The 15239-nt window shown below is 65.0% G+C and overlaps 1 protein-coding gene across 2 annotated transcripts in view; it reads left to right on the top strand.

Moving 5' to 3' along the window:
• WDR20 (WD repeat domain 20) overlaps window positions 1–9883 on the top strand; it is a 39409-nt gene extending 29526 nt beyond the window's left edge. Inside the window, exon 3 of one of the 2 annotated variants that reach the window (XM_004681571.2) lies at window positions 7957–9883. In XM_004681571.2, coding sequence (XP_004681628.1) covers window positions 7957–9234 — 1278 coding nt within the window. In that variant the 3' untranslated portion in view covers window positions 9235–9883. The remainder of the gene's footprint in view (window positions 1–7956) is intronic. The other variant, XM_012724695.1, reaches the window with a different exon arrangement.
• The last annotated feature ends 5356 nt before the right edge of the window (window positions 9884–15239 follow it).

Below are 15239 nucleotides of genomic sequence, written 5' to 3'. Positions count from 1 at the left end.
ATCGGTGGTTAAGGACGAGACGTCGCCTGCACGTCGCCGGAAGGTCCCTTGCACCCCGAAGAATGTGAGGGCTTTTCTTCGGCTCCTCAGGTTGCAACTGAGGCTTCCGTGTGTGCATTTGGCAGGGTTTGGCTAAGGGGTATTCTCTTGCTCTTAAAGATATTTCCTCTCAAGTCACCTTTGACATAGTTAAAATCCTGGCACTTAAAACGCAGTCATGTGACTTAGCTCTTGCCAGAGTTGTAGTAAGTACTGGGCTTGTCGTATCTTCGGTTTCATTCTGGAAGGGGCCTGGGATAGTTGAGCTGTCTGTTCGGGAGCCTGTCAGGACCATTAAACGTGGCAGAGAGAAGCTGCCAAATAGATTATGTTTGCTGAAGTGGTTGGAGTGACTTTTCCGCTCCACTCTGCTGCCGCGCCGGCGCTGGCTTCCTCCTCGGCCGCCTTTGCCAGCAGAGGGGCAGGCGAGGCGGCCTGCGGCCTGGGGCGCTGGGGGGCGCATCCTGCTGAGACTGCAGCCCCACGGCCGGCTAGCCCAGGGCCCCCAGCGGGGACCCACCCGCAGATGGCCTGCTTGCGGATGCCGCCCAGTCGTTGTGTTGGGGAGCCATTCGTCACGGCAGATGCCGTGTTCTGCCAGCAGTCACTGCGCTTGCAGGCCCCGAGCAGGCAGGCCCCGGCGCTTGCCTGCTGGCCCTGGCGTGGGGGCTCCCAGCCTCGCATCTTCACTTCTGGGTTCCTGTGTTGCCTGGAAGTAGAACTGGCCACCTGGATTGGCAAACCAGAGGCCAAGTACTCAGTCCCATTTTCTGCTAAAAAACCTTAAGCCAAGAGTTCCTGTTACCTAGATGTGTTAATAGTGTTGTCCTGGCAGTGGCTTCAGGGTGCTGGGTTGGGAGGAGGCGTCTTCTCTGCACTGAGAGCTATGAATGGGGGTCCCCAGGAGAGGCCCTGTGTGCAGGTCGTGCGTTGCCAGGGGAGGGCACCTGTGGAGGGCGGTGTGTGCTTGAGGTCTGGGAGCCTCACCGGCGGCCACAGCAGGGAGCTGCTCCAGGAGCCCGGGGTGTGTCGTGGGCCCCTGAGGCCAGGTTCCAGGCGAGCAGCTGCTCTGGACAGCAGGTGCAGGCCTGGAGGCCCCGAAGTGGGACTCGTCTCAGACCCTTTCCTACTTGAAAAGTGACTTCCAAACGCCAGGACTGCGTGTGGGTGGAGGCCGGCGTGGAAGTTGAGCTTGAGGAGGAAATGGGTTGCCCTTTGTGGGAAGGAGGTTTCTGACTGAACGACACTGTCATCAGTTTGTAGTCGGGGTGGCCAAGAGCCAGGCTCTCAGGAGGCCCAGGCAGGGAGGTGGAGACCTCCTGCCACGCTTGGTGTTATGAGCCAGGTTAGACCGTGCGCGGCACAGTGGGCGCTTGTCCACGTTTTACAGACGAAGGAACTAGGGGAAGGTAAGTGAAGCAGGAGTAAGTGTTGCAGTGAGAAATTAACCCCCCGCTCTAGCTGGCCGCCGCGAAGCCGCCATGTCTAGTCACCGGCCGACAGCCCCCAAACCCCCAGCTGCAGCGTGGGAGGCGCACGTGAGGGTCCTGGCACTGCGTTAGCACATGCGGCAGGCTCAGCACCGAGGGCTGTGTGCCCGCTGTTTTCTGCTGTATGTCCAAGCTTAAAGTAAAAGTGAAAAGGAGGCTTCTAGAAGGTGACGCTTGATCTGGATCCTGAAAGATGCGTGTGAATTGGATACGTGGGGCCGGGTCTTCCAAATTGTCCAGCCTGGAGGAAGCAGCCCAGTCGCATGGGGCTGAACCCGGGGCCTGGGCCTTGAGAGGCAGCGTCACAGCCGCGCGGGCACGCTGGGGCCGGCCGGGAGAGCCTGCGCGAGGCGCCAGAAGTCCGCGTCTGACGCGGTGGCTGTGGGGGCGCCGGGCTTTAGACCAACGGGGTGACAGGATCGACATGTCTTCGGAACTCTTGTCAGCTCTGTGGAAGACAGGATGGGGCGAAGAGAGCATAGATGGGTGTCGCAAGACCAGGGAGGAGGCCTGTGTGGGCCGGGAAGCGCAGAGCGCTGGCTCAGGTGGCGGCAGTCTTCCACCTGCCTGTCCCGGTGCGGGAGGACCCCGCGGCTCCCCGCTCGGGAGGGAGGTGTGAGTGCCGCACCACACAGTGTGACGCAGCGTGACGTGGTGACTGTGGTGACGGCATGGGGAGCTGGGGGAGCGCCAGCGCTGACGGGGGAGCCTGGCTGGCGAGGGAGGGGCTGGCGGCCCTGGCTGGAGCTGGCGTGGTCTGGCTGCTCGGCTGAGTGGCGGGACCCCGAAGACTGCTGTGGCCCCTGCTCACCTCCGCGGGCGGGCGCGGCAGCACAGGAGAGTGGGCGCCCAGGCCCGCTGTGCCGACAGACCTGGAGCCCAAAGCTGGGCGCAGTCTGAGGAGTGTCGGCATGTACGTGCCCTGTCCTCGTGCGGGCAGCCCGGGACAGAGGGCAGGGGCCCCGGTGGCTCGCCAGGGTTCAGGCTTCCCTGAAGGAGCCGAGAGCCCTGAAGCGGACAGCGTCCCCGCCCAATGCCGGGAGCAGGGAGGCTGCCTGGCACCTCTGCTGGGGGGTGGGGAGGGGCCGCCGCCTGGCCTCCTGCACCTCCACCCTGGGAGGTGCTTGAAAGTGCACTCCGTGCCCTGACGGGTGGATTTTACAGTGCCAGAAATCGACTCAAAGGGAAAATATCTATCTGGGAATCAAGTATTTCTTAAAAGGTGATTTTCCCCGTTAAAATTTTTAAAGTTCTCGTTTGTGGAAAGCTCAGGACTGAGACGGGAGAGGGGCTGCGTCCTTGTAAGCCTTGCTCGCCAGGGCCTTCAGTGCCTGCGCCATGCTTTGTTTTTTTATTACTTTTAAAGATTTATCTATGCAGACAAGAGCTGGGGAGTAGATCAGAGGTGCAGGTTGGGGTGAAAGGACTCCCCAGAGGCCGTGGAGAGCAGGCAGGGGAATCCACTGATACCCACTGCCGAGGGGAGCAGCGGGGGACAGGAGGGGTCTGCCGCGCCCTGTGGTCACTCTCTGGCCGGGATTGAACTTGTGCCACAGCAGCTGGGTCGGCTTACGGTGCTGAGACTGACTCCCTGCTTTTTTTTTTTTTTTTTTAATAATTATTTTTTACATATTTTTGTGCATTTTCCCATCTCAGTTGCAACCCCCTTGGGTTTCCTATCTCCAAATCACCCATGTGCCCTCACCATAGTCCAGTGCATTTTGCTTTGTTTTTAATGGGATGAGACTGTGACCACTCACGCCTGGACCTTCACCTCCAAGCCTGGTCGCTACTCTGGCCAATCTCGGTCACTTGAGGCCCAGAGGCAAGCCCTGCCTCTCCTGGGCCAGGCGCTGGATGCCTCAGGGACGAGACAGCCATCTCGTCCAAGAGAGTAGGCTTTGGGCTTCAGCTGCTCATTTCTACTCGCATTGTGGCCTTGTGGCGTCCAGTGGGCCTGTTGAGAGCCTGGCCCCTGCGGAACGACAGCTTCCTGGAAAGGCGGGTCCTGGGTCCCACACACTGTTGGGAGCCCCCATGTCTTAGGGCAAGGGCGAGGGCATCCCTGCCTAGTGGCGACCGTGGCGCTCTCCTCACAAAGCCCGGTCTCTTCCGGCCCGCCCGTGGGGACACAGGACCTGTCAGGCTAGGTCAGCGCTGAGGGCACTGTCCTCGGCTGCTGTCATGGCCTGCTCTGGGCCCTCGCGCCCCGAGGCCTGACAGACCCCGGCTGGGCACAGAGGCGGCTTGCGTGTTGTGTTTCGTTCTGGACCAGACGGGTGTTTCTGGGCATTTTGTTTTGTGGCGGTTGCTTTTCTAATCAGAGGAAGGAAGTGAGCACTTGACCCTTAAAGTCCAAATGTGCGGCCCTCTCTGGATACTTCCTGCGGGCGGCGGGCTCTGCACACTGCCCCGGGCTGTGTCGCCCGCTGCTGGGTCTAACCGCGGCACCACGCTGCCCTGGGCGAGGCCTGGCGTGCTCAGCCAGGGCCAGGCGGTGGAGCTTGAGTCCAGAAGCGGCGTGTTGACACCAGACTTTGAGTTCGGTTCTTATGAAAGTGGTTGGAGCAGTTGGGACGCGGTGCCCCTCGCCGGCCCCGCCGGGACGCCTGACCGGCCCCTGCCGCAGGCGGGCTGTCCTCCCGCCGCCAGCCTTGCCCCCACCGGCCTCTGGCGCTTGCTTCTGCAGCCCAGCAGGGCCTTTCTCCCCTGCCCGCCCCCGCCCTCGGCCCCCCTGCCCTCTGTCAGCCCTGCTCCCCAAGCCCCGGCGGGGCTTCCACTCCTCCTCCCCCGGCCCCCCATGAGATTCTGGGTCCTTTTGCCAGGTCCCGGCTGCCCTCCTGCAGGTTTTGTCCATCATCTCACACTCTCCCTGCGCGTCCCCCGGGGACACCTCAAGGCCCTGCTGCTGGTACCCTCCCTGTCCACCCACCTGGCCACGCGAGCCTGCTGCCAGGGTGTCACACGCCCCTCTGGTCCCTCTCAGAAGTGGGCTCCGGCCATCTGTAGACCCGGTGGGACGAACCTTACGTGTTTATGCCATCCAGCGTGTTTATGTTTAAAATACTATTCAGCTCTCATCCGCCTAAGAAGCACGACAGGAAGTCACCGTTACCCTCCAGGCCCTCAGAATCGGGCGTGTATTTCCCCTTCAGGGCCCCAATGCGCTGGGGGCCTTAGTGTCACCCCAGCCCAGCCTGGGCCTTCGCAGCCCCCGCCCGGCGCTCACTGGGGGCAGAGGCGCCCTGGTGCTCTCGCCAGCCCAGCCCCGCCCGCAGCGGCGTCCACCGGTGCTTCCCCAGGCCTGCTGCTGCCGAGACGCGCCCTCGGGGCCCCACGTAATGCAGGCGGCTGAGGCGCGAGCTGTGTCCGCCCCGTGTGCTCACGCAGCTGTGTGTCTGGGCTGCACGCAGCGTGAGTACCTGTCCATGGCTTGTTTCTCACCATAAAGACAGAAAATGCTTCTGTCCTCTTCCTTTTTTCGTGCAATACACACCAGGTCATACTCCTGAGCAATTTAAAGTCGGGGTGCCCGCCAAGCTGGCCCCAGCATGTGCGCCTACGCTGGCGCCCCGGTCAGCAGCCTGGCCTGCACCTGCTGCTGGGCGCCAGCCCCAGCCTGCGGTGGGCCCAGCAGCGGCTTCTGCTGGCACTCGGAGTCCTGCGCGCGGGGCGCTCTGCGCAGGGCCTTGGGGTGCCGTTGCTCTGCGGTGACTCTGTCAGCACCCCACCTGCCACCTACTGTCTGAGCCCGTCACCCCCGAGGCAGCTTCCAGCTGCCCTGCCAGTCTGGGGGTGCTCTGTCGACCGCCCCCCCCGCCTCATCTCTGTGTACACCTATCTGCCCACACCTGTGCGCCCCCCCCCCCAGGATGTCTCACAGGTCCTTGGGCGCCCAGCCTGGGCATGCACTGGAGGCAGAGAAGTGGTGCTTGGCCTGGGAGCGGGGCGGCATGGAGGCGACCTGAGAGTGTTGCCCGGGTGCCTGGGGAGACAGCAGTGGCTGGCACACGCCCTGCGGGAGTGCACCTTGGGCCCCCGCAGTGAGGCCTTGTCTTGGTGAGTGCCTGTCGTGGGGCGAGCTGAAGCAAGGGGCTCTGGGAGGGGAGGAGGCTGTCTTTGCACAGCAGACAGGTGGAAGACGGGGTGCTGGGGAGCTGAACCGGCAGCTCCTAGAGGAGCCTCTGGCCTGGAGGGAAGGTCGCGTGAGGCCCCAGCGGTGCCGCTTGGGGCCACGGCCGGGGCCTCTGCAGGCCGAGCCAGCCCTCGGCAGCTTCCGGGGCCTCTGCAGGCCCGGGTGCGGTTTCCTCCTGCCTGTTGCCTCCAGTGTGCACGCGTGAGAGTAACCCGGGCTTGGGCTGGGCTGTTTCCCACCTTGACCCTTCGAGCCCCTGACAAGGCTGCTGATGGGGGTGAGCCAGGGTGACCCAAGATAAGGAGTTGGCAGGCCAGTCCTTTTGTGGGATCAGGAATGTGGGCGTGGGATAGGCCTCCCCTAAAACAGAAGCCCAGGTTGCCTTGCCGGTTACCCTATAACCTCTTGTGGGAGAAGCTGTGACACTTGAGATGGTTGCTCCCCGGGTCTGCGCTGGGGGAGGCGGGGCGCGAGGCTCTGCCCTGTCCCCAGGGCCCACTCACGTCGGCTGTGGTGCCTGCTGCAGAGTGACCTGGCCCCACCCACTGTCCCCGAGCCCCACGCTGCGTGCTGGCCTGTGGCTGGGTCCGGCCTCGCCAGCGTCTTGTCTGGGCGTGTGTTAGCCGGCTGCTGCACCGGCTTGGCAGAGGGCTCGGCTCTGGGCTGCCCCCCACGCCCCGCACCCCCTGAGGCCGCGCCGGGCTCCCAGCCAGTGAGGCGAACTCTGAGTTGAATGCACCTGTCTGCAGTTTGTGGGGTTCTCAGCACGCCTGGGGCAGTTTTTTCTTCTGTCCTGAAAGGCACAAGGGTTTTTGCCTGTTGTTGTTGAAGATTTATTTACACACACAGAATTGGGTTAAAAACCAGAGGTGCAGGGGCGGTGAGAGGACTCACCAGAGACAGAGCGGGGAGCAGAGCAGGCAGATGGATGAAGCACACTGCTGAGGGGGCAGCGGGCAGTCAGAGAGGTCTGCCGTGCCACGTGGGCCACCTCCGGGGTGGGGATGGAACTTGACCGATTGAAGCGGTTGTGACTAGCTTGCTGCGCTTCAACCCGCTGCGCCACCAGGCAGGGCCCATGCCTGTTTGTTTTTTTTTTTTTAAAGATTTATTTTGTATTTAGTTTTTTGTTTTTTTTTTTAAAGATTTATTTATTTGTGTATACAGAACTGGGGTACAGGCTAGAGGCTCAGGGGCAGTGAGAGGCTTCACCAGAGACAGAGCCGGGGAGCAGAACAGGCAGATCGACGAAGTACACTGCTGAGGGGAGCAGCGGGCGGGTCAGGAGAGGTCTGCCGCACCATGTGGTCACCTCTGGGGCAGGCGGGAATCGAACTCATGCGGAAGCGGCTTTAGATTCTCAGTGTTGTGCTTTAACCCGCTGCGCCACCAGGGAGGGCCTGTATTTAGTTTTGCATACAAGAACTGGGGTACAGGCCAGAGGTGGGGGTGAGAGAACTCCCTAGAGACAGAGTGGGGAGCAGCACAGGCGGATTGGCAAAGTACACTGCTGAGGGGAGACGGGAGGGGTCTGCTGGCCCTGTGGTCTGCACCCTGGCTGGGGGTCGCGCTCAGGCCGCAGCGGCTGGGGCGGCGTGCTAGCACCGAGATGGCCTGTGCGCCCCGGGAGGCCTCGCCTTGGCCTGTTGGAGGGGTGGTGGGTGAGTGCCCGGCGCAGCGCCTGCTCCCGAGGCAGCATCTGTTTACTCCGGTAAATACACCTCTCGTTCCGAAGAACTTGTGAAGGAGTTGCGTGTGCACACACAGGCCACGGCGTTGGTGACGCCAGGAAGAGTGTGCAGGGTCCCTCCCGTGTGCCTCTGGCGGGGCCCCTGACGCCCGCCAGAAGGCCGAAGCAGGGCCTGTGTGATCCACTTAGGGATCCCAGGGGCCACCCTGCGGCTGGGGGCAGTCTGGGAATGGGGTGCATTCCTGGCGCGAGGAATGAGGGGCTTTCAGGGGTTTCCATGGGGGAACATCATGTGTGGGTGCAAGTCAGGGACACAGCTGGTTCTGGTGCAGGAGCGGACAGGCCAGGCCACCTGGTGTGCGTCCACGCGGGTGCAGAGCAGGGCCGGACAGGCCCGACGCCCTCCCGGGAAGCCCCGCTCCAGCGCGGCGCTGGCGAGCCCTCCTCCCAGGGCCAGGGCCCGGGCGCCGGCTGGCACGGGTGGGCGTGGACTGCCCGGCACGTTCGTCCTTCTCACCCCGAGGCAGACAGGTTTTCTTGCTGGAAAAGTCGCCCTATCACCCTTCTCCATCGTGATAACGTGTTCTCCTTTGTCTTCACAGAGATTGATAGACAAGTCACGCGTAACCTGTGTCAAGTGGGTCCCCGGTTCGGAGAGCCTTTTCCTAGTAGCCCACTCGAGTGGGGGCATGTACTTGTATAACGTGGAGCACACTTGTGGCACCACAGCCCCCCACTACCAGCTCCTGAAGCAGGGAGAGAGCTTTGCCGTGCACACTTGCAAGAGCAAATCCACGAGGAACCCTCTCCTTAAGTGGACGGTGGGCGAGGGGGCCCTCAACGAGTTTGCTTTCTCCCCAGATGGCCAGTTCTTGGCGTGCGTGAGCCAGGACGGGTTTCTGCGGGTGTTCAGCTTTGACTCGGTGGAGCTGCACGGCACCCTGAAGAGCTACTTCGGAGGCCTGCTGTGTGTGTGCTGGAGCCCCGACGGCAAGTACATTGTCACCGGCGGCGAGGACGACCTGGTGACCGTCTGGTCTTTCGCAGACTGCCGCGTGATCGCGCGAGGCCACGGGCACAAGTCCTGGGTCAGCGTGGTGGCCTTCGACCCCTACACCACCAGTGTGGAGGAGAGCGAGCCGATGGAGTTCAGCGGCAGCGACGAGGACTTCCAGGACCTGCTGCGCTTCGGCAGGGACCGCGCCAACAGCACGCAGTCGCGGCTCTCCAAGCGGAACTCGGCCGAGAGCCGCCCGGTCAGCGTCACCTACCGCTTCGGCTCCGTGGGCCAGGACACGCAGCTCTGCCTGTGGGACCTCACGGAAGACATCCTTTTCCCCCACCAGCCCCTCTCCAGAGCACGGACACACACCAACGTCATGAACGCCACGAGCGCCCCGGCTGGGGGCGCGGGCAACAGCGTCACCACCCCCGGCGGCGCCGCGCCCCCCCCCCTGCCCCGGTCCAACAGCCTCCCACATTCCACCGTCTCCGGCGCCGGCAGCAAGAGCAGCGTGGCCGACGGGGCCATCGCCTCGGGCGTCAGCAAGTTCGCCACCCTCTCGCTCCACGACCGGAAGGACAGGCACCACGAGAAGGACCACAAGCGCAACCACAGCATGGGCCACATCTCCAGCAAGAGCAGCGACAAACTGAACCTCGTCGCCAAGGCCAGAGCGGACCCTGCTAAGACCCTGGGCACCCCCCTGTGCCCCCGCATGGAGGACGTCCCCTTGTTAGAGCCGCTGGTCTGTAAAAAGATCGCGCACGAAAGGCTGACTGTGCTGGTCTTTCTGGAGGACTGTGTGGTCACGGCCTGCCAGGAGGGCTTCGTTTGCACGTGGGGAAGGCCGGGGAAAGTGGTGAGTTTTAACCCTTAATGCTGCGCCGGTCTCGAACTTGACTAGGTAGTGATTTTTTTTTTCCTTGCGGGAGGGAGGGGTGTACAACGAATGTGAATGACACTTCTTATTCTCAATGTAAATCTCAGTGCATCAGAGCCATAATTTTGGATACTGCATGTCATGTAATTCTGAATCATTTGATAATTCACCTTAGAACGTTTAAAAACTATAATCAAACTAATTGCCAGCCCAGTCAGTCGCCCTCCTGGGAGCCCGTAGCGCCCCAAGGCTAGCGCCCCTCTCTTAGGCCACCCCAGGGCGGGGTCAGGCCCGCGCGGAGGCCCGATGCTGCGGCGAGCGCCCCTGCGCCAGAGGGGCCTTCCCGCCAGCCACGCCACGAGACTGTTGTGCGCCTGACCAGTCTCAGGACGGACGCCGTCACCCGTCATTTATAGCCCAGTTTTTTATCGTAATCATAAAAGTCTAGGAATCTATGAAATTTAACTTTAGGAACAAAGCATTCAGCAGGGTTGATTGATATTATTTTTACATTGTTCTGGCAATCCACAGAAAGAGAAGAGCCTTAATTTTTAAAACCCATTTTAGTCATTTTATGACAATTAAAATTGTTTAATAAACATCTTTTTTCAAAGAAGCAGTTTGGAGCACTTTGATTGGGGCTCTGCCTCACGGCCCCGCCCGCCGGGCGCCAGCGAGGGGCAGGCTTGTGCTCTCCGGTGGGTTTGTGTCGTTTGGTCAGAAAGACACGTGGCGCGGGCCGCCCCGGCCCTTCCCAGACCGCCCAGCGCCTCATCAGCGCCCGACCCAGCACGCGAGTGGGCGCTGTGTCCCGCCAGGGGGGCGCCGTGCCGGCTGTGGAGACTGGCCCGGCCCTGGCTGCCTTGTCGCCCGCCCAAGGCCTCCCTGGGGCCCACGGCGTAGCCGCCCTCTGCCCAGACAGCGCCAGGGCCTGGGGGGCTGCTGCTCAAAGCCCCGCTTCCCCGCGGCCGAGTGGCTCGGACCTGTGTGTTTTGTGTCAGGATCAGCTCACTCGTTAGCTCACTCTGGTCATCCGGGTCTCTCTGTTTCGCACACCCTTGTGATTAAACACAGACTCAGGATCACGCGCTGGTTTGAGAGTGACTGTGGTTCGGCCATGTGTCCCCGCAGGCCAGGCTGGCGGCGCCTCAGCACGCCCGTGTGTCCCCCGCCGCATGGCCAGTGGGGCTCCCGGGAGCCTCCACCCCTGGGCAGGGCCCCGGAGGTAGTGGCCTGCAGGCACCCCCCGCCCCGGGGTTCTGCTCGCAGGTGGTAATGCGGCCACCCCGGGCGTCCCCTCTTCGGGGCCCGCCGGGCCTTTGCTGCGGCGGGGCCGGGGTGCAGCCATGGCCGTGGCGGAGCTGCTCCCAGTGCTGCAGGTCGCCGGGTCGCAGCTCGGAATTCAGGGTGCGGTCACTGGCTCAAGCAAGGTAAGTGGCCTTTCCGGGCCTGGGCCGCCTCCGGCGCGCCGAGCAGGCGGCGGTCAGCAGTGGCCCGTGCTGCTGCCCGGTGCCTGCCCAGGGTGGGAGCTGGCGGAGCCGGTGGCGGGGACGAAGGAGGCCAGTCTGGAGGGGCCGGGCAGGCCTGCGGGGTCTCCTCAGACCCAGGGAGTCACGGTCTCGCTGGCGGCAGTGCTGGGAGGGGGCCGCACGGCCAGCTCGGACCTGGTGCCGCCGCCGCCCGCCCTGCCAGTGACGGCCAGCAGGGCCTCCCTCCTGCAGGCGTTCCCCAGGGCCGGCCCTCACTCGCCGCCCCGAGACAGGCTCCTGGAGGCCCCGGGCCTCCACCCACGCTGGACCCACGGCAGCCTTGCGCTTCCTCTCTGAAACTTCTCGATTTTCGTCTGAAGCACAGTCCTGAGCAACAGCGGCTCTGCTGCCGAACCTCCAGAACGGAACGAGCAAGGGTAGAGCAGCGGCGTCTGCCCGGGCAGCACCGCACTGGCCGTGCCCTGGGCGAGGGGGCGGGGCGGTGACCCCACCCAGGCCTCCAGGCAGAGCCCTCAGCGCTTCCCGGCCGGAGCTCGGGGCCCAGAGGCCAGGGCAGGCCGAGGGCTGGAGCGGGCAGGACGACGCCTTCTCCTGACCCAGCGCCTGGGGAGGGCGCTCCGAAGCGGCTGGTAACGTCGGCTTCGAGGCTGGAGTGGGTGTTGGCACGGATGAATTTCTCCTTGGCGCTAGGACCTGCCTGCGTTAAGTGTCCTCTTCTGGGCTGTTGGCCTGGACTGAGGATGAAGCCCTCACGGGAGCGAAGTGGGGACGGCGAGAGGCAAAGCTGTACCCCTGAGCGCTGCAGACCTGCCGGACAAGATGCCCCGAAACGCCCCCGGGCTGGGCCGGGCTCCCCGCCAGCGGCCACTTCGCGGCCTCTCGCCGTGCCCTGGCACAGCCTGAATAGATTCTTCAGAAGTGGCCAAGTGCCGAGTTTGCCCCGGAGGTGCTGGTGCGGGGCTGCACGTCCGCCCCGCCCTCGGGCTGGCACCCCTCTTCCCGGGCCGAGAAGCGGGCTTTGTCGGGGAGCCCCAAGGGCCAGGGTCCTCCGGGAGGTGGGGGCAGTGCCCCCTCGGTGTGGGCCTGGCCACGGCGGCACCCTGACGCGAGGTGCGTGAGAGGACACGCTGGCCTGGCCCCGTGGCCTCTGGGGGTCTCCCTCCCCGGCGGGAACCTCGCGGTAGTGGGCTGAGGTGGTGACGCGCCCTGCAGGTCTGGCTGGGCTCAGGGTGAAGGTGGACACTGCTCCTTGGCCGGGGGCAGGCACGCCCCGGCTCGCAGGTGTGGGAGAAGCGCTGCCGCTCCAGCTCCCTCCGGCCGGGTCTGCCGGGCCGGGTGAGTCGTGTCGGTGTTCGTCTTCGGGGGAAAAAGTCAAATTCGTGTATTTCCGTATTCACATTTTCATCTAATTTCAGCCCCAATGAACTGCCTAACACGAGTGTCGGTAAGTTAAGCTCTACCCGTTGCAGGAGTGGACGAAGCTTCCGTGCCGGTCTCGGCGCACGCGTTCCGGACGCTGGCGGGCCTGAGCCCCGGCCGGACCCGTGCGGATGATGTTCAGTGGGCGTCTCTGCCCGACGCTGTCGGTCTCAGCAAACCAGCGCAGCCTGCAGCCACTCGGTCAAGGCCTTGTGGACGGCTGCAGACGGGCCACAGGCCTGGCCGCTGGACCCCGGTGAGTCCTCGCAGGAGACCACCCGGGTGAGCCTGTGCCCCAGGCGTGGCCCGGGTCTGCCAGGGGCCGCTGGTTGCCGCGGCTGAGCTGCCCCAAGGCAGGCCCTGGGCAGCGGCTGGCAGCCAGCCCGCCTCCGCCGGGCAGGCCGGGTCTGTGCCAGCCGCCGAGACGGGGTGTGTGGCCGGCTGTGCGGGCGCTCACCCCTCTCGGACCTCACAAAAGTGACTCGGCGCTGTGAAAGACACAGTGTAAATGCACCCCAGGGCGGCGCGGCCTCGGCCCTGGGGCTCGGGGACAGGACTGCAGCCCGCCTGGGCTGAGGGGCGGGCGGGGCCGGCAGGCCAGAGCCGCGCACCTTCCTGCCACCTGCCTAAAGGGCCGTGCGGCCGCCCCATACCGTCCCGCCCCGCGTCGTGCTCCTCAGAGGCCAGGCTGCTGTTCGGGAGCACAGCCACCTCGGGGGCCCGGCGGCTCAGGGCCGGCACAGGCACGTGCTCCCCGGCAGCGTCCAGGCCACCGTGAAGGGGCGCAAGTCCTCGGGTGCCCCCTCCCCTCCGAGCCCCACACCCTCAGCAGGGCAAGGCGGCGTCCGCCCAGCTCCTAAACCTGACCCGCGTGATCCGGCACTCGCCTACCAGCCCTCTGTCCAGTCCTTGGCTCATTTTTATTTACTTATGTAGGCAAGAGTAGGGTACAAGCCAGAGTGCAGGGGTGAGAGGGCTCCCCAGAGACAGAGTGGGGAGCGGCACAGGCGGATCCCCTGAAACCCACCGCTGAGGGGCAGTGGGGAGACAGGAGGGGTCCGCTGCGTCCTGCGGGCCGCCTCAGCCGGGCCCCGCCTGCACCCCAGGAGCCCCGGTCCTTGGTCCTTCATGCCGAAGCTGCCTGAGAGAGCGCGGGCTTCCTGTGGAGGGCCAGGGGGAGGGCCCGGAGCGCCTCCTTGAGGGCAGTGGGGCCCTCCGCGCAGTCTCCGGGGGAGCCAGGCTGGTGCTGGAGCCCGGGTCTGCCGAGCAGAAGGCCAGCGGCCAGCTGCGGTGGGCCAGGTGACGCCTTGCTGCTCCGGCGGGGTGCAGCGGGGTGTTGCTGAGGGGCGGCTGGGCTCTGAGCAATGCCAGGGTGACCGAATCTGCTCTCAGGTGAGTGAGGGTGCAGGAGGGAGGGGCCCACCGGGCTACACGGTCCATCTTGGGGGGGCAGCTTCAGGTGCATACCCCGCTGATGTGAGCAGGCTGGCTGGGCCTGCCCAGAGCCGGACGCTGGATGGGCCCAGCTGGCCCCACGTGGGGGGGCCTGTTCCTGCTGCCCCCTGCCCCACAGCGCAACCCCGGAGGCCCATTTCAGGCTGGCCCAGGGGCACCAAGCTACTGCGCTGCGGGGCGCCCTGAGCCTGTGGCCCTCCCGGCCTCCCACTGCGCTCTGCCCTGGGGCCACATGGCCCGGTGCCGGTCCTAGGCTTCCACCTCCTGGCTCGGAGCTCAAGGGCAGGGCAGTGTCCGTTCCGAAGCTGGGGCTGCCAGCACACAGCGGCCCCCGGGCATGCAGAGGCAGAACTGGGGAGCAGTGGTGTGGGCGACGCCTGCTCAGCTGTCACTGTCTGGAGGGCTGTGCGGGCTTCTCACTGGCCCCTGCGGCCTCGGCCCAGAGGCGACGGCCGTGCGTTTATTCTGTAGTAGAAGGGGGTCTCCAGCCCGAGGACGGGGTGGCTCTTGAGAGGTTAGGAGTGGCCGGCTCAAGAGGAGGTGCCCAGGCCACTCGCCCCGCCCGGGCTGCAGGGGGAGCCCGGGCCCACATGCTGGGGGCCAGACCGCACTGCCCCCACGGCCAGAGCCCAGGAGTGGCGTCCTCAGCCTCGCCCAGGGCCTTGCCACTCCGAGGGGCAGCGTCCCAGTGCCAGGTTGACAGGACCCGGTGGGCTGGGCAGAACCAACTAACACCTCTTCACTGGTTCAGAAGCAGCCAAAGGCTGCCCCCCTTTGTTCTCAGTCTTTCCAGTTTGGGGGGGTCGCACCCCCAGCACTGGCGCACAGCAGCCCCTTGCGGGCTGGAGCCAGGAGCCCCCCAGCTGCCTTGGTGACCGCCAGGCACCATCTGCTCGGCTGTGGCCGGCGAAGCTCCTCCTGGGATGGTGACCGGACCTCTGGCTTGGCCGCTGGGTGTGCGTGTCCCGCCGTGGAGCCCAGCGGCCAGCCTGGGTGGGCGTCCAGGGCCCTGCGGCCCACCGAGGGGGTTGCTATCTCCAGAAGGAAGGCAGACCCCTGAGAACGCACGCAGGGTGTATTTCCATGTGAGAAGACAAAGGAGTGATAGTGGGGTGCATCGTGTGGGGCAGGTGGGAGCCCCACACCATCACCAGCCGTGGAGCCCAGAGAGGGGCCGAGGAACGGGGGCCGCGTGGGCGCTGGTGGGAGAACGGGGCTCCGCGGCCGCAGGGCCCCCTGCCCTTTGCATGGGCCGGAGAAGGCGAGAGGCTCCGGGCCCTGCCCCAAGCCCCTGAAGTCGAGCCAGGGACACGCCGGGGGCAGCCCTTCTGGCCCCCCAGCCTCCCCCCGCCCCCAGACCTGCGGGCGGTGCTTCCCCGCTCGCACGGAGCCCACCAGCTTGGGGCCCGGCTCCCTGACGTCAGCCACCCCCCGCCACACGCCGGCTCCTCTCTGACCCAGAAATGGTCTTGGCCCTCCGCCCCACCCCGGGACTCCTCACCGGGGCACCCTGAGCCCCCAGACTGCCTGTGGGTCTGAGAAGCCCTCCTGCGCGCCCGCTCACTGCGCCCCCGCGGGTCCCAGCCGCCCACCCTCTTGCCGGAGGCACGGAGCGTGTGGGGCAGACAGCGGACGTGC

Source organism: Condylura cristata, unplaced genomic scaffold, assembly GCF_000260355.1.
Source record: "Condylura cristata isolate star-nosed mole 26May11 unplaced genomic scaffold, ConCri1.0 scaffold00013, whole genome shotgun sequence".
In the NCBI taxonomy this organism is placed as follows: Eukaryota; Metazoa; Chordata; class Mammalia; order Eulipotyphla; family Talpidae; genus Condylura; species Condylura cristata.
Note: the sequence above shows the minus strand (reverse complement) of the source record. Positions and strands in the feature narration are given on the sequence as shown.